Consider the following 22,593-nt stretch of genomic DNA (forward strand, 5'->3'; position numbering starts at 1 on the left):
TTATAGTCGTTGGCAAACGTTTAGAGGCACGGCCGCGATGGTATACGTGGAATTAATAATGACGAAAGAGCGAAGGGACATTCTTAACTAAGGCGTGGGCGCATATATCACGATGCCCCATTATGCTTATGAATATAAATGCACCCTCGGGGTGGCCACAATAAATGCTGGCCGCCGTGCCGCCGGATCTCTGAATTCTGCTCTACTGCACGTACACGTGGTAGCCGCGGAACAACGAAAATAAAAACGACTCCCGTCTCTGCCGTCTCTCTTTTTCTTTTGTCCTTTTTCACCCCAGACTCTGGACAAATGCTGAGCGTGAGGGCGAGCATAAAAGAATAATTAAAATAAAGTAGGCTGCGCGTAACTTGAAATTATACACGAGTACTGTAATGATAACAACAAAATGGTTAATAAGAACCACCGCCCTTGGGTATGCGCAATTTTTTTATAGGCTCAATAAGATGGTCTCAAAAATCATTTCTTTTTAATCATAGGAGGAAACCCTACACGTATTTTGCTGTGTACTTGTAGAATAAGCGATTGTGCTCTATATTTTCGGTTTCTGTTGTTGTACCCTTGGATGTCAAGGCACAGGTTGTGGGTTCGCCAAGGACAGATTGGATAGAATAAACCACTTTCTGTTTTCATTAACACACTTATTTAATTAATTCTTTTTACAATTTCACTTTACCGTTTTAGTATTTTATTTTCGTATTTTAACAAAGTTCTAAAGGTATACTTTACGATCCCGTTATTTATTGTTTAATCACTTTTCGGAGCGTTACTCGGCGTTACAGGCTCACGGTCTCAGTCTTAATCGTGACACTCGCGTATTACATCTTAGGTGACGTGAGATAAAACAACTCTGTTTATACACAACGGTGTACGCTAATATATTGCTCGATCTGTTGACCTGGCTTGAACTTTGTCAGCTGTTCGAGCTAGTTTTGATCATTACCTCTTTCGAATGCGATCAGTGCTGACGGATCGCATTCGGATTTCTAAATTAGCGAGCAATAATTTCCGTCTTTCACAATGTGCGGAAGACTGTTTCACATTCTTTTGCTCGCCGCTTCCACAAGATTTCATTTTTGCAACTTTTCGAAAGCTTCTTCTTGAGTCATTGACCTGCAAGTCATTTACCCTGCAGTTTGTAAGTGCATTTTCCTAATTATACGTTTAATTTAATTTTATCATTAGTTATAGCTACACGGAGAAAATTTTATATTTAAAATTACTATAATGTAGTAGTAGCTGCGGACATCATGTAAATTATATAAGTTTAAATGCTATAGTTATTTTTTTAAAAACAATAATGCAACGTAATTTTTACACTTTTTCATAGTAAAAATTTTTTATTACAAAATCACAACTTGTTGAATAAAAGTTAGTATTGTAAAGATAAGTAAAAAATATATACCCAGCAAATTTTGTTTGCGTACCATAGTAAAAATTAACAGTTTTCATGTTAGAATATGGCTTAAGCACTGGTTTAACAAAATAATTACTTTATTTATTATAATTATGTGATAAAAATTAGTATTACCATAGTAAAAGTTATGTCGGAATCATGTTGTGACCATCGGAAATACTAGACATAGTAAAGTGTGATTTAAAATTGTATTAAAACTTAATATAAAATGTTCTGCGTGTACCGCTATAACACTGTGTCGGAATTAAAAAAAGTTTGTCAAATCATGAATATTCAAAATAAAATTCATTTTTTTTTCTTAAATTAAATAAACCTAAATTTAAGTTTTGTCTATAAGAATAAAATATATATTTTTTATTATAACGTATTAAATATAGATAACTAATGCAAACACATTTCTCAGAAAGGTTTAATATTAAATTAAATTAAAATACTTAAATAATATTTTTAAGTAAAGGAGAAAGAAAAGTAAATGAAATAATAAAAAGTTGACTACATTTATCGAGTTACGATGGCTTGTAAGCGCAAGACCGCAATGTTATTCGCATTAAGCATCGAAAATACCGACGTTTCTTAGTCATTAAGACCATTGCAAAAATCTTCGACTACGAGCCTTGTCAGTTTCTTCTTTAGCGATTAACTTGTAGGGGTTGCAGCTTCCACAGCTCCTTTCGGTTTCTTTTTCTTCGACCAGCACTCTTTTATCCGCCGCATACCTTCTCTTTGGATCGCTTCCAACCGTTTGGATCTTCCCTCACCTTCGCAATCGGTGCAGCCGATATCCTATCTCAGTCACTCTCGCTTTTTCCTTCCACCTATTCCGAGATGGCCCGTTCTTTTATACGTTTTATCGCGTTTGTCCATCATCGCCATTTATCTCCGATGTATCAATCGTTGCTAAACAACACACGTACACATATATATTACCGTGCTTTGAATTATCATATTAAAACAAATCAGACTCAATACAATATCGCATAATAATTACATTACATATATATACGACTTCAATTTAGCTTTCTTTTTATTTTTTCTATCAACATTAATATATCGTCTGTTATTTTTTTATGTATTACCATTTTCACTTGAATTTCAATAAAACTTCAATATTGATTTAACGTTGAATATTGAATAAATAGAAAAATGTTATTTGCTAGGGACCATGGCTTTGAAAAATTTTTACATGCCGAGATGTGTTTTCTAAAATAAAAAAAATTATTGTAATTTTATCAATAATAATAATATGAGATATTGAAGAACAAATAGAAAGCTAAAAGAATTATCATTTTTTTATTATTAATATTAACGTAAGGCGACGAAGAAACATATTACGTTTTCGTTCATTGCTATTTTTCCTACTCAATCGTTTATCCTGCGTTATTAAAAGCGACTTTGTTAACGTAGTAATCAAATTTAGATCTGTATGTAACTCGGCCGCCACATACGTTGTTTTTATTGGTAATCCTTTTTGTCTCTACCGTGCTAATAAAAACGGATCTATCCAGCAGGCGTTCAGTATGTCCCGCAAGCTGACACTTTTGTGGTATTATTGTGCTTTGTGGAAGACCACGCATAATGGTCAACGAGATTACCCATCATATGATGGCTGCTCGATCTTCATAAAGAGTATAGTATATTATTTGTTGATGTTAAATAATAACAATCCATAAATAACAACGATGAGTAAATAGGTGTTCACGTAACATTTTTTCAAATCAGTACTCTCTAAACAAGATTTTATTATCGTCTACGCACAATTCTTTAAACATAAATATGACTTGCTTAAGATTTTACGATACTATTTTTTGTTTGCATTTCTAAAAAATTATTTTATATGTCTGCTACAATTATAATTTTACTGAACAACAAATTTTAATTAATATTTTGTTGTTTTACAAATAATAGGTATAATATTTGTAAAGCTTCTTATAATAAAAGAGGATGCTTTTTAAAAAATTCCACCATCTCTCAATTTTTAAAAACTTCGCTTTGAATTTATTATGCAATAACGCAAATTCGTATATGGTGAAATTTTTTTTCAACATTTATATATGTATATATTGAAACACTTTTCAAAAATACTAAGAAAAAGTATATCTTTTCTTAGAATTTTCTATATATATAAATTCTAAAATATTGTAAGATTTCTCATTCTACATTTCTGAAGAAATACATTAATATTTTTCGGATTTTATAAAATTTTATCAGAGATATTATAGAATAAAAAATCTTAGAAATCTTAAAATATTAAAATATTAAATAATATTAAATAAAATATAAAAAATATATAAAGAATTTTAGAAAAGTGTAGACTTTTTCTGCACTTCTGAAAAATGTTTCAATTTGTATAAAAGAATCTGAACAATTTTCTAAAAAGTTGTAAAATTAATGAGAAATTCTAAAAAATTCTGAGAAAAATTTATATGTAGCTATAAAAAATTTAAATATTTTTTACAATATATATGAAAATAAATTTAATAATAATATGAAGCTCTTTTTATTATTTATGTATAGTTTTAAGTGATATATTAAAAGAATACAATTTATTAAGAGAACATTTAATGTACAAAAATTACGCTGATTTGTAAAGTTTCTGTTTCTCAATATCTGAATAGTAATTCTTATACATTTTACTCTGTAAAGTAAAAGAAAGAAAAGTATTATAAATTGTTTATATTTATAAATTTTTTAAAAATATAAAGTCCCTGATTTTTCAAAATCTGTAATTGATAGAACTTTTTTAATCTTATATTCTTTTTCAACGGCTAAAGATACATAAAAATCATCGTTCAGGTGTTGTGAAACAGAAACCTTTTCAATCAGTGTTATCTTTTTCTTATTTCTTCTCTAATGATAACGATCATTATTTTTACACTTTGCAGTCTGCAGTCAGTTCAGTAGAGGTGTATCTTCGATGTTGGGCGCTGTGAGTCCAGACTCATTCGATACGCTACATTCATACAGCAACACCTTCCAAATGCCATTCGTGACACCCTGGTTCCCCGAAAAGGTAAGTAAGCCGTATTTATTTCTTTCAGATTTATGGCATTAAAAGCAACTCAACTTTATTATTTTACTCATCTTATTTTTTATTTTTTAATCTTTATATAACACTTGAAATAATTTCTTAGAATTATATTAGAATAATAATAAAATATGTCTTATAAAATATACTTAAATTTGTGTGATATACGCCATTATTCTGGGTTTTTCAACAAAACAATGCAATCATCAATTTCAAGAATTCATGAGACATCATTTGTTTCGTTCGAAACAGAATATTGCAATTGATCATAGCCAATACTTTTTCTCAGAGCGGGGCAATGAAATGAAGCCTTATTTAAATCTAATTTATATTCATGGAACCTGTTTTTCCGTGTGTCTTTTCTTTTATAATCTTATATTTTATACTCCGCATATCTTTCCTTCGATTCCCTGAAGCAAAACGTACAAGGAAATCTGAAAGAAATATTTCACAAACCGGTTTTACTTAAAAAATAAAGCTATATATAAAATTTAGATTTCATTTCGTGTATCTGATGCTTTATTGAAGTACATAAACATAATATAAACGTTTTTCGTAGTCAAATCTTGTTAAATTTAAATTACATCGAACAGTATACATATGTATAAAGGCTGAAAGATTCAAGTTGAAGTGTCTATGGCAAAAACAACTCATATTCGATGCATAAATTTTCCATCGTACTTATCAATTCAACGTGAAAAAAGGGAAATATACGTTACGATGTGCACGCATTTGACAATAATTGTCATGTACAGAATCAATAGTTTCGTTTCGCGCTGCAACTGATAATTAGCGACGCTACGAGACGCATGATGATGGATTTGGTCGATACAATCATCCATACAAATACGTAAATGTGTATGCGATACATACGGTATACATATTACAATTTGAATTTCGAAATGAATTGGCTCACCGAAAATTTATTCGCCAGCTCGAATTGTGGGGCTGCATTTATCGCACCGTTGTAAACTGATATCGCACTATGCTGTAGGATGAACGTCGGGTTCGTGAGTATTTCGGCGGTTGTGTGCGTATTTTTCCCACGATATATTTCCGTGCAGTATAAGTATATATATGTACGCGTAACGAACGTCGATGTCGTTTAAATGGTAATCGCGCGGTAATGCTGATTCGACGCCTCGGCTTTCTACTCCTTTTTTTTTGGGCCAATTACGGTTCGCCAGGAACGGCCATTTATATAGAGAAAATCCTTTTTCAATTTCCATGAGATCCTTGCCTGCACTGCGTTTGCATCGCTGCCTCACTCTCAAGAAAAAGAGACGTTATTGGCAATGGAAATTCAATACGTGGACATAATCATTCTAGCTAGACACGATGATTAATTTTTTAAACCTTATACACGATATTTACTTCCTTTCAACATTATCTGAAGGTTCAATAAAGAAAGCACATTATTTTTTATTTTAAAAAGATATTTTTAAATTACTCTTTTGTTCAATCTCTGCCTTGGAAAATCTCGCAGTTCATTTTTAAAGTGCGTAAATGTTTTACGAGAAAAAGCCGAGTCGAGACTCGACAACTGAAATTAGTATCAAAAGGCATATATTTCGGTAGTAAATCACTACGCGCAAGCACCAGTTGCACATTCGCAGGAATTAAGTTTCAAAGAGAATTCACGAGTGGTAGGAGCTCGATTGCACCGACTCAGATTAAAGTTTCGACGAAGCATCCTTTCCCTCCTAAGTAGAATTAATTTCGGCAGCGCGTTAAGTGGATGACGTACGACTGCCTGTTCAAAATTTCACGACGAGCACGATCGTAGGACGCCGAAAATGCACGGGATTATTGTGTATGTAGGTCCTGACACCATCCTCGGGTCTCCTGGACTTCGCCATAAGTATGCGACCGGATTACCATCGCGCTATCATCGATACGGTGCGATACTATGGTTGGAAGAAAATCATCTACCTCTATGACTCCCACGATGGTAAGTCCTTTTACCCTGCGGCTTTCTCATGCATTTCTCATTTTACAGCGCGTAGCCGCGGGCTACGGCGCATACCGCTCGCTGCTGCTCGCGCCTTTTCGCCTTACGATATTTCTCTTTTTATTATATCTGCCAAGTAGGCTCGGTCTCTCGTGGCCAACTTTGCCGATATCGTAGACGTGGGATATCGAGTGGATTCCCCGACTTCTGCGCGGAATAAAAACACACGCGTATGGGTATCTCCTGACACCGCGATCATATTTTTATATGTCTATGTAAAAGATATAATATAAATGACATTCGTAAGGCAAATGCTGTTAAAAATATATTACATTCGTAAACAATCCGTGCAATTTACAGGCTTTGCATGGAAGGGAAAAATGTTTGTAATGTCCAGTTTAGACGATCTACAATTCACTTTTATATTTGAAAATAGAATTCTGAATTCTGTTTGATATGTATATTTTGATATACATATGTATATTTTAGTATATATATTTTGTATATGCATGTTATTTTGATTCTTCGTAAATATTTGTTGTGTTACACGGTACATAAAATCATAAATAAAATTCTATCTCAAATTCTGAAATAATAGTTTGCCTAAAATAGACTCTAAAACGATACGTGAATTAAAATCTCTGCACCAAAATCATGCGAGCGGAATAATGTATGATTATGAAATATGGTCATGCTTAACGCCTCCTCGCGGTGTGTTGCTGCTTGAAAGTGAATTGCATCACGAAAATATAACTTCTAATTAACTACTTGTATTACTCGAATTTTCTCTACGTTTTGTTTTCTCGTCATTAAAATCGTATGATTTACAACCGGATGAAATCATACGTGTATGTGCAATCGTGTGCGTATTTCATGCTTCAATATGTTTGATGCTCGGGGGTTTTAAACATGAAATTGAAGAGAAAACAAAACATGAATTTCTGCATATCACTGTTTCATGTATACCAATTTTATCTGGTCTTTACATAATATCAGTAATCGAATTCAAAGTGTTGACTTACATTCAATACACATACATATTCAGAGGAGAAATAATTAAGCGTATAATGTTTCGAAAGACAAATTATACGTAATTTTGAGAAAGGTTCCTGATTTTTATTTTTCTCTAATTTATATACATGCAAAATATTCAATCAAAATACAATTGTTATTAGTTCATTACATATTGTCTTATATAAATTATTATTTCAACAATTTGCTATTTAAAAAAATATATTTTAAAACTACAATTTATCAAGTACTACTTCAAAGCAGCTAATTTTTAAGAACTTCCTAGATTTTGTTGGCATTGCCGAGAATGAATCAAATTCCCGAATATATTTCGCTTTCGTAACTCGAAACGGTGACAGGATGGTAACTAACACAAATTGTAACAAGAATCTCTTCTCCGATCTGTTTCGTACGAAATCTCATGTCAATCTTGATGCTGGAGGCAAAGCGACAGCGGTTTAATTACTTAATTAATGGAACATGGAGTAACTTTGACTGAACGAAACGATTAATCACCGCGGATCGCGCTAGAGAGTTTTGTATCTCACTGACTTCCGGTCGTTATAACTTGGTCACGTGCCTCGGGCATGAGAAAGCCATTTGGAATTCCTCGAGCCGACCAATTGCTCTTCTTCGACAAACTCCGATAAGAACGAGCTTGAGGTAGTCTAGTATCGCGGAAACGGAGGGAGTTTAATTACCGAATGCAAATGCAAATATACTTTAGGGACTATCGTGCTGTCTCGGTGCGCTGAACGACCTCTTTCCTTCCTACCTCCTACTTCACCTTCATCTCGCCTATTCCAGTTGTCGCTATCTGACGTAGTTTAACCATACCGTTTCCCGATTAAAGCAGGTATGAGGAAAGCAGCAAGACGATGAGTATTCGGAGAATCATTTGGATTTCATGGCAAATTTTTTATTACTTATTTCAGTTTTTCTTACGTTGATACCTCTCGGGTATAATACCTCGCATACCTGAAGTTATAATAAAACATAATTTGCAAAAAAATTGTATCGATAATCATGGAATGTAATAAAAAATATTGAAATAGCTTCATATAGTGATTCCCTAATGGCATACACCGCATATTTTCTTCGTGAACGATATATGTGATGAAATATAAGATTTTGAAATGGTAGTTTTTATTACATTTGATAAATATATCTCTGTATTGCATCAGAGTATTACTTATTTTTTACGCAACATGCATTTATATTAATAAGAGGATTTTAATTAATTAATAATAGTTAATTTCGATAAATTTAAATTTATTAATGTAAATAAAAAATTATTCTTTCATTTTTAATAATGCAAATAACGATTAGCAAAAATTAAATTTTGCCGTATTATTAAATTACAATAATTACAATCTACGATAGCGAATTATTAATTATATATTCACATCTAAATATTTTTATAAATTTGTATTTTTAAAAAACGGAGTTTTGTCGAAACAATTATTTACAAATTTGACTATATATGGTAGATATATATCCGAAAACAATTTTATTGAAGTATAAATTACATTTTGAGCTTTGTTACAAAAAGATTATTTAAATAGTGCAATAGCATTTTAACATATGCATAAAGACACATCATGTGGTTGAAATGTACAAGAATTCTAATATGCGGTTTATTACGACATATAATGGATTCGACCTTTCGATAAACTTCAGCTCACTGTCTTACTCTCTTATGTTCTTACTCTTTTACTCTTTTGTTTAGCCAATAAGTAAGTTACCTCATAGTTTATCTAAAGATGGAACAATCGGCCCATAGAGAGATAAATTATCAAGTCGATAAACACATATATAACAATACGACGTGCTTAGAAAAATTGTGCATTGCTTTCAACATTCTCAACGTATACGCTAAGGATAATATCACGCGGTAATAACGTCCTTAAATCAATCTAACCCGCGATGTCGTTCGCCGCGTAGAACATCACCGGTGCAATTTCAAAGTTAAGACACGTCAGATGTTTCCTCGATTGCGCCGTTGCGCCAGTAAAATGGATCGCCGTCGGTCAGGTCGACCGTTCGCATTGAAGTAGAACCGATTGCGCGAATAATCGAGAGAAAGTTCGGCGAATTACGTTCCATTAGATTTTCCTGTTCGCGGTATAAATGTTAAATCAGACTTCTAAAATCCTAACGCCTTTAGAATCAGCCGTATTAACTACTGGCATTTGAACACGAGTAATACTTTCTACTGACATTTAAAATAGCTCCCACAGTTATTTCTGGAATTTTAAAAGCAGGAAACATACACATTCGGTGATATATACATATATATATATATATATATTTGGAACGCTTGACATTTCAATGTTATTCACATTAAATACGAAATTAACCCGTAGCCACGACGTTGTTCAAGGATGGAAATGACTTTTTTCCGAACAAGGCTTACGTTTTTATCCCCCGAGGTTGAAATTCAATGTGAATAATTTTTTACCTTCAAGAAATAATTTCTTAATTCCATTCGCGTTTGTCCTTCTTAAGATATTTCCTAGATTTAACAGCGAAAATAACAGAGTAACATAATGACTGGAATAAAACTGTGCAATTTGCATTACTCGTTTGATATTCAGATAAGGTATTGAATAAACACGACATAGACATAGAATAAACGTGTATAGATTGCGTTCTCGCTTTCAATTAGCAAATGTTTGCACGTGGAAGTGGAAACATACATGTTATTGCGTTTATCCTGAAATTAAACCTAGCACAGTCAATAACAACGAATTAATAGCGAGCATATCAGTTTTCCCAGGCATTCCTACCATTTGACACCCGCACCATTACGCCCGTTTGCTAAAAAAGTGGAAAAAAAATCACGAGCCGTCAAAAAGACCAATTTTCGAAATAGACACGATGCGTGACATGCACGTTCCGCACGTATAGCACTAAAAGGCGGTTAACTGATAGAACAGAAGAACGATATGAAAAACTGCGGAAAAAGCCTTGCTCGCGCGAGAAATAGCGCGGGAAAGTAATTAGCGGTTATAGCAGGCCACGTTGTCGTTCTTCGTCCAGAACGGGAGGGGATTCGATTAAAATCGCAGTGACGTGCCTGCGTATCAGAGTCAGGCTCAGTTTCCTTTCCGGCGTCTTTCAGAATGACAACGGCGTCGTTGTCGCCGACGCGCGTCGAGATCTCGTCATCTCATTCTCGACTATCGTGGTAGTGACAGGTGCTCTATCAAGGTAAACTCTCGATATAATTATTTCTGCGAGTACACTTTCGCTGCGTGCTTCGTGTATTTAGAGGCAATTAGACGAAATCTGATGTCTGTCATGAAACATATCATTTAAAATCATAATTAAAAGAACTTCCCGGAAATTTCGATCATTAGTGTCATTATGAAATAGTTATTGACGTAAAACAAGCCAGGAATAACTCCAGTTCAGAAAAAGAAAAATTTCTCTGGCACAAAAATTCATTTTAATTTCGGAATTCCATCTTTGAAAGACGGTGCAGCGATTTAATAATGTATGCATCATACATATGCATACATGCGTTAATTTAAATGCGGCTATTAGAAAATTTTAATTATCATAAATACTAATCGCCAGACGATAAGGCTTAAGAAAATCTGCTTCGCAAAATTAGATCAGTGTAAGAGAATTAATATTAGCACTTCAGACACGGAAGTAAACAGGTAATAATAATCAATATTTATGCCACTGCAATCCCTTATCTAAACCACACTCGAAAAATATGATTCATACCATTACCCGTTCAATATCCGTTCAATATCCATCAAATGGCATGATAAAGTAATTCCCGATTGCATTTAACTACCTTCCATGATTAAGTAACAGCTCGCTGATCAAGGCGAATTAAATCCTCCGCGTGATAATGGCATGTCATTGTTAAATCAGGTGTAACGACATGATTGAGATAAAATATGCGTGTTCGCATAATGACTCTTATGTATATATCTGTCAATTAATCGGGTCGATGTTCGAGTTTCATGTTAGCGAATGCACGTAACGCGTATGCGCAAAATGATTTATTATATTCGCTATGAGTAATGAAACATCGCAGTAGAGCAATAGCTTAATTAGCTGCACAATGGAAAGCACCCGCGATTACTTTATATTATCAATTTAAAGGAAATACGATAATTCGATCATATATCGGTCGCTATTTATTTTCTAAGAGAATTCAACTAATTATTTCATAAATCTTTCAAATTTTTTGTTAATGAGATTGCGGAAGGCTACCATTTGCTTTTCAATTTTTATCATTTATTGTTATAAATATCTTTGTTATTTTCAAATTAAAAACATGTTTTCAATTCGCTGATTTTAACATAAAATGAAATCTACACAGAATTAAATTAAAATTATATATATGAAATTAATTCTAAATAACCATGCCTTTATAAATAGCTTACATAAATTAATAAATTTTTAATAAACTTTGCTTACTGAATCGATTATTGTTTATGTATTAATAAAAAATAATACATGTTTTAAAAAATAGAAATAATTATGTATTATAACTCAAAGCCAGTGAGTCTCTCGATTCGGGAGGCTGCGATTAACCATTCATCGACTACGCAGTTAAGATGAAATATCGTGCACCTCCGGACGTGACGACCTTGGGGTAGTACCGTGGGCCTTTCTTCTTGCTCTTCGGTGATGATAAGTGGTTGGACGACGGGAAATGTCTCGGTATAAACTGCCGATGCAACGTCTCGGCCGTGTTCCGGTCGTTTCGGTAACCTGTTTGAGCAATACAAAAGGACGTAAACTAACTGGTATTAAAAGAACTAACTGGTTTTTGAGAATTTGACCGGTTTTAACGAAGGTTTCTGTACAATCTGCACCAAGTTCCAGAATCAGACTAGAGACTCAAAGGAAATTCTAGATATCATTTAGTTGCTAAGAAAATTAAATGCATGTTCTTTAGCGTTTAGCCTGTCCGAATAAGCAGACCCTTTCTATATTTTCTACTCTTACGAAAGATTACTGGTTCGCTCTAAGCTCGAATATCATAGCCGAATATCATCATAAGAAGAAAAAGAGAACTGAATATTACATGTAATTATCGCAGTTACGATCCGTGTTATTAAAGCAATAAATCTTCGTAATTATCGTTGCTATGTGCCAGTTGCATATTGCGCAACGTTGTACGTTAAACGTATTACCGTTTTTTTTAATCATTACGAAACGAAGAGAGAGAGATGAAATATTTTATAAAACACAATGTCTTACGATTGAAGAAAACATAATTTTTTAATTGTTGTAACAAGCACTATTATTAAATCGTACCTCTATTTTAACAGCACAACATTTTTTCTAATACGCCGGAAAGAATCATTCAAATTTCTTACATAATTAACAAACTTGCTAATTAAAATTCATATTCTCATTTTGAAATATATACACATAAATAGAAGACAATGCATGAAATGACTATTACGAAAATGACGACACTTGACAACAATAATTAGACTGTAATGATTAAAAGGAATATAATATAAGACAGTTCGAATATTTACGAAAGTATTCGCTGTTGAACTTGAGTGTATGTAATAGCTGTGTGGTATAGTTACAATGTTTTTACAATTTAAAATTGTAAGAAATTATCTATTTTCTTAAAAAAAGTTTATTGATTTCATTTATTTAAGAAAATTTACCAAATAGAACAGGATAACGTAAAAACTAAACTTACACACATACACTAGGCGGTTTGTGTTATATTTTGATTGAATTATGTGCACCAACAAATACTCACTTTGGTGATTATTCCTATATTCATGTAAAACAGTATTAAATCTTATTTATAAACATAGATTCACGATCTGTCTAAAAATTTCTAGACTGATTTTTTCTGAACGTACAAGTAACGTCATTTTTTTTCAACAACAGCACTTTTTAGTATCAACATTTTTTTTCACAATGCTGCAACAATATGTTTCAAAAATCCCGGCCATGCGGGTTTCAAATTTTTTTTCTCTTGTAAAAATTTTTGTAATAGAACAGCGTGCTGTTGTCAAATTTTGTTTCAAAATTCAAATCTGAGAGTTAGCTAACCCGAGAGAGAGAGGGAAGAGAGAGGGGGGGAGGAGAGAGAGAAGTTTAGAAACAAATTTTCAAAATTCAAATCTGAAAAAATGCATACAATTTTGATCTCAAGCGAAACAAAACCAATCCAAAAGTGAGACCGACAAAATTCAAAATGAAGACATTGATTGTTTTCTTTGACATAGACGTCTTTGACTTTCGAAATAAATTATAATAACCAACTGTGTGTTGACTAGAGCTAGTAATAATCACTGATTAATTTTGAAAGAAGATATATTTTTCTTTTTCACAACTAGCAGTTGAGCTAGCTGATTATTTTTAACCAATGATTCATTGGTGCACTCACTCAGGTGGATATTCCATTTTGGACAGTGAATCGTCAAAGTGTATATGAATTCCACGGCAATAAATTCATGTTAAGGAACGCGCTCGGTTCGGCCTCCGTCTCTTAATAGGTGTATTGTATGGCCGGCCATAAACTGTCGCTTTGGGAGGCATCGCATCGCGTGCCACAAAGCAAGAGCAAGTGCTCTCCGACCGCGGCGGTCAGCGGTCATGCGTGCAGACGTAGCCGTTTACACGTGTGACTGTATCGCACCCTCAGTCGGGAGATATGTGGCGCGGAATCTAGTTAGTACCCTTGTTGGCTTTATCTCTGTTATCTCCGTTTGGCTCAGAGGTCGGCCGTGTCGCCAGATTAGAAGGACTAGCCGCGCGATCGCGATAATTAGCAAAGATGGAATTTCGTATTCTCAATCTCCTGCATCTTCGTGTCATTTTAGCGTTCAAGCTCAAACTGGAGAACACAAGGTGGATAAAGTATATTTTATTTACATACCTATCTGATAACATGTTCTTATGTTAATTCATTTAGGCAAATCTCAAGAGTAGATAAAATCTGTAGATCATTTGCGGTATTGATTGCAACAATAATATGCGTTTACATAACAGTTACTTATAACTAGAAATCGAAAGAACAAGTGAGAAAAGTATTCGTTTGCAAATATGGGATACCAATCACAATCATATACGCGTGCTGTTTTCGTAGCAACTGTTTTTTGTTTTATTTAATCCGTAGAACAAATCCAATAGAAACAATAATTATAAGCAAGAGGAACATTATTGAACACAATGGACCGCGGCATATTACGGCAAATATTGATTGGTTTCATATGTAAGTATTCAGATGAGATTGCATCGACGTCTGGATCTAATCTCTCGCGACCGATCTACGGAAAACTTACGAGTGATCACTTCTCAGGCAGTATTTTGATCATCGATTGCGGTCTCCATGAAGGATGGAGCACACCGACCATACCGAAGTTCAATGACGGGGATCCTTTAAAGGTGACAACCAATGAGATCGCTTGGATTGTTAACCTCATGTATGTGGGAGTTGGCATCGGCTCGTTGATACCTTTCATACTGATGGACAACATCGGACGTAAGGGAACTTTACTAGTCACTACGATACCGAAGATCATCTCGTGGATCTTCATTGGGCTGTCCACATCTGTACCATTCATATATGTTGGACGGATACTCGCGGGCATCGGATGTGGCATAACGTATGCTGTAATGCCGATGTATCTTGGTGAAATTAGCAGCAAGCGGACCAGAGGTCCTTTAGGTGCGATATTAAATATTTTGGATGCGTCAATGTACATAGTCTAATTTTTATCGCCATTTTGACATATTTATCGTTTTAAATATAAATGTTAAATATTTATTCGTTAATATTACACGTATTGATTGCAAATAATTTTTAATGGCATCTTTGTATTTTTTAAAAAGATTTACAAATCTTTTTTAAACTTAATAGATACGATTACAGTTAATGTTAACGATCATATATTTTGTAATTGTTGTACACACTGTACTTGGGTAATATTGTTCGCGAATAATTAGTATTTTTGAAAGACATCACTGAATGAGACAAGGCCTTCAGGTACTTTAATGGCTGTACTTCTCAACATCGGGATGCTGCTCATCTACGCGATCGGCCTGTGGATCAGTCGATTCACGATGGCGATGATAAGCATGTGTGCACCAGTGTTATTTCTATTGACTTTCATATGGTTACCCGAGAGCTCAGTGTTCCTCACACGGAAAAATAGACTTGGACCCGCAGAGAAGACCCTTAAGTGGGCCTTGGGTAAAGAGAACGTAGACGAGGAACTCGAGGAGATCAAAAGAATCGTGGAGTCCGAGGACAAGTGCAGTAAGTTGACGCTTAAGGAGATGTTCAAAGAGATTTTCACCAAGGCGCAGAACAGAAGAGCTTTTCGAATCGCTCTGATATTATTGAGCGGGCTGACATTGACCGGTGCGGCGCCGATACTCGCGTTCCAGTCGTACATATACGAAGAGGCCGGTTTCAAGATCTCGACCAACGCCAGCATCATCTTAACGGGTGTCGCCATCGTCCTGGCTGGTAGCACTTGCGTATCGATAGTGCGTCTCACAGGCAAGAGGTTACTGCTGCTGATTGCTGCACCGATTTGCGTGGTATCGCTGGCGACGATAGCCACTTTCTTCGAATTGCAGTCCATCGGGTACGATGTCTCTCAATTCAAGTGGGTGCCCACGGTCTTCGTGGTGATTTACGTGCTCGGCTTTGGATTCGGCCTTAATCCGATACCACTAGCGTATATCGGCGAAATCTTCGGCGTCGAGGTCAAAGTACCCGCTGCGGTGCTCAATGCTCTCTACTACGCTATAAGCACCACCGCTATTGTGAAATTTTATCAGGTACGTTGACGTCTGTGTAAGAATCGATTTTGTTTTCGTGGACGACAGCGCGGTAAGCGGGTTATCGACAGCAACGATCAGTTAAGAGGTTCAGCAAAAAAGAATTCTTTGCTTCGTAATAGTATTATACATATAGTATTATACATCACGGTACACAGCATCGATTAATAGTCTTGACGGTCAAAAAGGAGTCTTTACTTTTAATAATATTAAAAAATACATTATCATGTACTTATATATAAATATGCAAATTATATGAATTTAATAAGCAATCAATATTTTATCGCTTAATAAGACCTGCATAAGAAATATTTTCTAAAATTAGATTTGTGATTTTAATTTTCCTTTGTGGATCGGAAATCCTGTTTGGAATCATCCTCTTTTATTTTATAAACTAATCGCGCAATTTTATGCAATTTGGCGTATGAGATAATTTGATAATGTTTTATTCAAATCTGAGGTCAAAAATAAAAAATTCAAAACAGTAGATTTGATATGGCGGATAGAATTAAAAAAATAATTTGATTATCATAAAACTCGGTTTTTAAGGAGTTTTCAATTACAAAGTGACATCAAGTTTCCAGTTTCGCTTTACTTGAAGCTCATCAGTGCTAAACAGTTAGTACTGATTTCCAAACTGACTTTTGAACTGTGATTATGAACCCTGTGACACTAGATCCTTCTTCATGGGGGTTACTATCCTTTTGAAATTCGATATTCGTAGACTACATTCAAACTCAGAGATACCATGAACCTCCTATAAAACAGAGTTTTTACAATAATCAGATTATTTTTTTGAAGTTTTAATTTTAGAATTCTGAAGCTAGACTCGAATTCAGTGACCCCGGAAACCTTTAGAAAGTAAAATCTTCCATAAATTATTTTGTTAGGAAGTTCCGGTTCTCAAAAGATTAATAATATTGCACTGAGAAAAATTTCCAAGCTTTATCCGTTCAAAAAGTAACAAACGGATATTTCCGATTGATTTTAATCGGATTTATAAGACTATCCGATCAAATTTTAGGACTATCCGATCAAATTTATCGGATTTATAGGACTATCCGATTGTTTTTGAATGGACATTTTTCTCAGTGCGGTTATTCGTTTTTTTTTTACTTCAAACATATACTTGAACGTATCATTTTGATAAACAAAATTGCTCTGATTACTTTTAAAGTACAATGTGAAATAATTTTTTAAGCTTATATAACTTTTCTTCTATTACTTAATATCATGTAGCGAAATAATGTAATAGTAGGAACTATTTGTACTGTGTTTGTAGGTCATGCAGGAGTTATACGGCACATTCGCACCATTATGGACGTTTACTGCGATAACATTTCTTGTATGGGTATTAATTTACCTATTTGTGCCCGAGACCGAAGGCAAAACCTTGGAAGAGATACAATTGGAATTGCGGGGTAAAGAGTGATGTGTATCGACAAACTATGTAAAAAGAAAACATAAACAGGTGTGGCATTATATGAATCCAAAGAGCGTTAAATCCATATTTACAACGAATAGATACGAAATACTTGTTGAGTTAATTAATAATTAATTAATTTTCTCAACATCGACACACATTCAGAGTCGATTATAAAAAGATTATAAAAAGATTAAGAAAATAATGTTTCTGTTAAATTGTGATAATAGTTCGGTTTATACTCTTAAAAATTAAAATATGTTTTTCATTATACTAACCTATACTTTCACAATCAGGTGGATAATTAATTAGTACACACACATATTAATGTGGACAAGTCTTAATATAGAAAACAAGTAGCAAATTTCATTTGGAAAATTAAATTATAGAAGTAGCGAGCTGCAAAATAATTCAAATGAGATAGAAAATTTCAATTTTATTTAAAACTTTTATCAATGTACATATATTTTGAAGAAATATTTAAATGAAATTTATAAAAATTATATTTATAATAAAATTAGCTTACAAAACGACAAGAGCTAACAAGACAGTGTTCCTCTCCAATTTTGATGAACTTTTAATATGTTGTTGTTTAGACTAAAATAAGGGACACATTTTTTTTATCTGTGTCCATGCGCACTTTTAAGAAATGAAACATCTCTTTGATAAAAATCAGTCAGTTTCTTTCGAAGCGAAGAGGAAACAAATATTGTTAATAAAAGTTAAAGCTTCAAGAGTACTTTATAATAATAATTAAAAAAATGTTTTAATTTGTTACTTCTTTATAAATAAGAATTTTTTTACTGTTATTATAAAGTATTCTTGAAACTATTTAACTGTTGTTAAAAATTCGTTTTCCATCTATTATATAGTTTCGATGATATTCACTTCCACAGCAACTAACGATTTTTATTTTACTCGCCTAAAAGTGCGTATGGATATGTATAAAAATACGTGGCTCTTATTTTAGTCCAGATTACAACATATTAAAAATTCGGAGGGAGAATCTTCCTTGTTTCTTTATAAGTATAATTGCCTTTACCGTATCTGTCAATTTTAATTAACATTAGCATAGGTACATATTACTATTTTATTTAATTTAGTTCAATTTTTTCTCGAGCAATTTAATAAAATTTAAATCATTTAACGTTCATATTGATGTACGTTATACATTATATATGCACGTTTTTAATGACGTTTATAATTATCATAAATATTTACGTATTTAAAATCGTATTTAGAATTCAATTGGCCTCTCATTATATTTTTACGTCAAAAAGCTTTTTCCACTTAATCATTATTTCTATGTGTTATGCATTACAAAATCGTAACGTCGATAATGGCGTTAAATCGCATTTGGAGCTGGTGAAAGCACCAGGGAGAAACGACGCGAGGGAAAATCATTGATCTTGTTTGATCGTAAAGCTCTAACTCCGCAAAGAGAATCGTTTAGTAGCGATATCGTGTACGACGAGATTCGTATGTTCGATCGGACAAGTTAAGTTCTCATTAAAAACACATTTGCAATGCGAATTTACTGGCCTCGTTCTCTCTCCTTAATCCTATCTTAAAGTCTACTATTTTAAATATTAATAAATATCTCCCGTTGCGCGTTGCTAAATATTATCTTAACATTTGTGTTAGGATTGTATAAATAGAAAGATAATTCTATTATTCAATTTGACCACATAGGGTCTCTATTTTACTTGATTACATTGTATGTACTACGACCATGTTCTGGCGACGTATAATTATTTCGATATTCAAATATCAAATCCAATATAGCCAAATATTATTGTCTATTATAAAATGTTATTCGAATTCTTACAATATGTCTTGCTTTACGCGTGTGAAATGTTTCGATAAAGTGTTCATTTTGTTCGCGTAAAAGATTGAGAAGATTTTAGTTTTAACGACGAAATGGCTTCTAAATCTTCAACCAGTTTATCCTTATGCAGAATTCCATCTTATTTATAAGCGATAAAAAATGCAATATTTCCTGAAATCGGTCCTCTCGTCGTAAACTGCCGAGTGATTCTATCATATGACCATCTTGGCTACCGCTGATGATGGCTCATCAGCCTCGGTATATGACGGAACATTGGTAGGACGTGTACGTTGGACGACACGTCTTGCATACGCTTGTTGGCATTTCTCTCCGATGGAATGTCCGAACATGTATATTGCTCATATACGCATCACGTATATTTACAATTACGTGGAAATGCATTTGCCTATATGCACGTAACTGTTTATCCGTCGATACCCTCTCGCGTCATGTATTAGTCTGAACATGTGTGTTCAGAGTATACAAATGTGGATTTGAGCATAATTAGATTTAATATTTCAATGTGAGTGTATCTATCTCATATCTCTGTGCAAAGGAGAGTAAAAATATGCGTTGATACTATTGATAATACTTTGTATTCGTAACGCCGAAAGTTTAAGTAGAATATAGAAAGATAGACAAGCGTATAGTAAGTAGAATAAAAGTTATTCTATGATATAACTCTGTGTGTGTATGTGTGGGTGTATCTATTATTTTTTAATCAATAACCTTATAGTATATGCCTAGTGATTGTATAGTAGAACAATAATTTTATATAATGAAAAAATCACTAAAAAATAAAAGGATATAATTTTTCTATCTGTTGCTTTTCTATTTACAGTTTGATGTCTCTAATATAGTAGTACTCTGCGCGACTGCTTAGTTAGACCATCATTAAAATCACGTCTATATAAATACAAAAAAAATATAGAAAAATTACAGGATGATAGAAGAACAAGAAATGATGTGTATACTTTGATTTCGTGCATTGTATGATTGCGAATTGGCGATAGTAATAAACATAATGGGTGAGTACCAGGAGATTGAGCAAGGCTGTGAGTGCAAATGTCCATTGACCTCGTACATTCCACATATCCTGATCTTATGAGCCATCAGTATGACTTGACCCTGTTGGACTGCTCTACGTACATATCTACTGATATATATCCATACGTACCTAGTACCTGTTAGGGTGTACGTTCAGTCCAAGTGTGTGCATTAATGGTACACATGTGTATCAGTGCTCCGTTCCACATATACATATAACTGGCAGGTACATATATCCGTGTATATATGTATATATATATATATAGAGAGAGAGGGGGGGGGGAGAGAGAGAGCAGAGAGAGATCCTTCGATAGTATGCGTTGTATCGCGAGTACGAGCCCTCGTATAAGCTGAGATCAAGATTGATAGGCTACGAGTCGCAACACATACGGGGCATCCACTTAGCGGTGCATTATCCGAATGAGAATGTGTACAGGCTGGATCTTACCTTACCTAATGCGACGCCCGCAATCCCAGTAATGGCGACCGCTTTGGCCGTCGCGCGTGGCGATCTTCGCCAATCGATAACATTGCGCGCGTGTGTGTACCGAGTATTATGTGCGCTACACGATTATTTCGTATCTATCCGACAAATGTGGAAGGAGCTGTTCCTTTACAGCAAGGTCCTATGACCTTGCAAACTATAGTCAGGAATAGGTCGATGGAAATTAACAGAATGAAAATACGTACATGCCATCCTCTCATTTATGATTACGTAAACCGAAATGTCAGTAATGTAATTATTTTTCGACATTATTCCATTGTAAATGAGATTTTAAATTCTAGCACACGATTTTTGTTCTTGGTCCGAGCTTTGTCTTTGCGCACTTGAAAAAGCACACGCTGTGGAGTAAAAGTTCACGTTTAAAATAAAGTGAAGACAAAATAAAAGGGAAAAGAGAAAGAAAAAAGAACAATGAGGAATTGAGGGAAGAGGAAGTAAAATGGAATTCTCCGGAAAGGACATGTTAGAGAGAATACATACTTTGGCATGTGGCAAAACGTTTTTGCTAATGGCACTGCTTCGCGAAACTAAAAAATTATATGCTTTTTCAGGAGGTTATTATTATTAAATTGCAGCTGCGTACGCGACTGGTGTGCATAAGCGTACGCGTATGCTCGTGAAAAGGTTATCCCGCTGTACACCGCGCGCGTAAAAATATTTTCCAACAAGACACAAAATATTGTACAATATTAATATCTCCTTATAATATTGTATTACATTTAAAATCGATTTAGAACCGTTTTATTAAAGTCATTTATTATTAATCTTCATATAAATATAATTATGTAATAAAATGAACGCAAAACGCTTCATGTATCATATTCCAGGGAATATTATTATAAATTCACTGTGACGTAAAAAATTAATTAGATAATGCGACAATTTTCACTAATTGCTAAAGTTTAATTATAGTAACCGCTAACTCATTAAAAATTGAAAATATATGATGCATTATTATAAATTTTTTGTAAAATTAATATCTTTTTGTTCTGCTGCATAAAATAATCGGTAAATATAAGAAACAAAAAGTGAGCATTTTACATTTTATGCTAGAATGAGTAGACAACGTAATGATTACACCTCTTATGTAATACTAATGTTCCGATATGCACGCATATTCATTGCACCATTGAATAATTTATAATTTGATTGCGAAATTTATATTTGCTTGCTTATCGCAAGTTACATAGTTATTCTACACTTAATGTACGCATGTTGTTAATAGCAAAGACAAATACATACCTACATGTAATAGAAAAATGAAATATCGCATCTATTCCGCTGATGCAAGCATTTATTATAGTAATTTTACATAATAATCTTTAACGTAATTCATTTGAGTGCTTTGACTGTGAAATGACCGCATTTCGACGATTATTCTAGTTTTTTGTAATAATTTATGATGTACTACATTTTATATAACCAGTATAATTTTGGTAAACGATGTTTGTTGCTTTCCATAATGACGTAGTATTACGGAAAGCAACAAACATCGTTTACCAAAATTTCAACGCAGTTAATCATTGTGTACTAATCATAACAGACAATTTATAGTATTATGATGCGTAATAA

General features: G+C 33.7%; 2 protein-coding genes across 8 annotated transcripts in view; both read left to right on the forward strand.

The window, feature by feature from the left end:
• The window catches only part of GluRIB (Glutamate receptor IB), a 239,239-nt gene that overhangs the window by 163,549 nt on the left and 53,097 nt on the right, over window positions 1-22,593 (forward strand). For all 7 annotated transcript variants that reach the window (XM_018505401.1, XM_018505403.1, XM_018505396.1 and 4 more), the window contains 2 exons: window positions 4,318-4,445; window positions 6,282-6,411. In XM_018505401.1, the coding sequence (XP_018360903.1) occupies window positions 4,318-4,445; window positions 6,282-6,411 (258 nt within the window). The remainder of the gene's footprint in view (window positions 1-4,317; window positions 4,446-6,281; window positions 6,412-22,593) is intronic.
• LOC108759784 (facilitated trehalose transporter Tret1) lies at window positions 10,530-17,795 on the forward strand. The gene is made up of 5 exons (XM_018505404.1): window positions 10,530-10,635; window positions 14,546-14,641; window positions 14,729-15,097; window positions 15,416-16,218; window positions 17,501-17,795. The coding sequence occupies exons 2-5, from the start codon at window positions 14,599-14,601 to the stop codon at window positions 17,648-17,650; spliced, it is 1,365 nt and encodes a 454-aa protein (XP_018360906.1). The 5' UTR covers window positions 10,530-10,635; window positions 14,546-14,598; the 3' UTR covers window positions 17,651-17,795.

Source organism: Trachymyrmex cornetzi, unplaced genomic scaffold, assembly GCF_001594075.2.
Source record: "Trachymyrmex cornetzi isolate Tcor2-1 unplaced genomic scaffold, Tcor1.1 scaffold205, whole genome shotgun sequence".
NCBI lineage: Eukaryota > Metazoa > Arthropoda > Insecta > Hymenoptera > Formicidae > Trachymyrmex > Trachymyrmex cornetzi.

Excerpts from the sequence above, each read along its gene's own strand:
- LOC108759784 (XM_018505404.1), top strand. The coding sequence starts at position 14,599 with ATGGACCGCGGCATATTACGGCAAATATTGATTGGTTTCATAT. Across the intron at positions 14,642-14,728 it reads AATATTGATTGGTTTCATAT|GCAGTATTTTGATCATCGAT; the intron begins GTAAGTATTCAG and ends ATCACTTCTCAG. Across the intron at positions 16,219-17,500 it reads CTATTGTGAAATTTTATCAG|GTCATGCAGGAGTTATACGG; the intron begins GTACGTTGACGT and ends CTGTGTTTGTAG.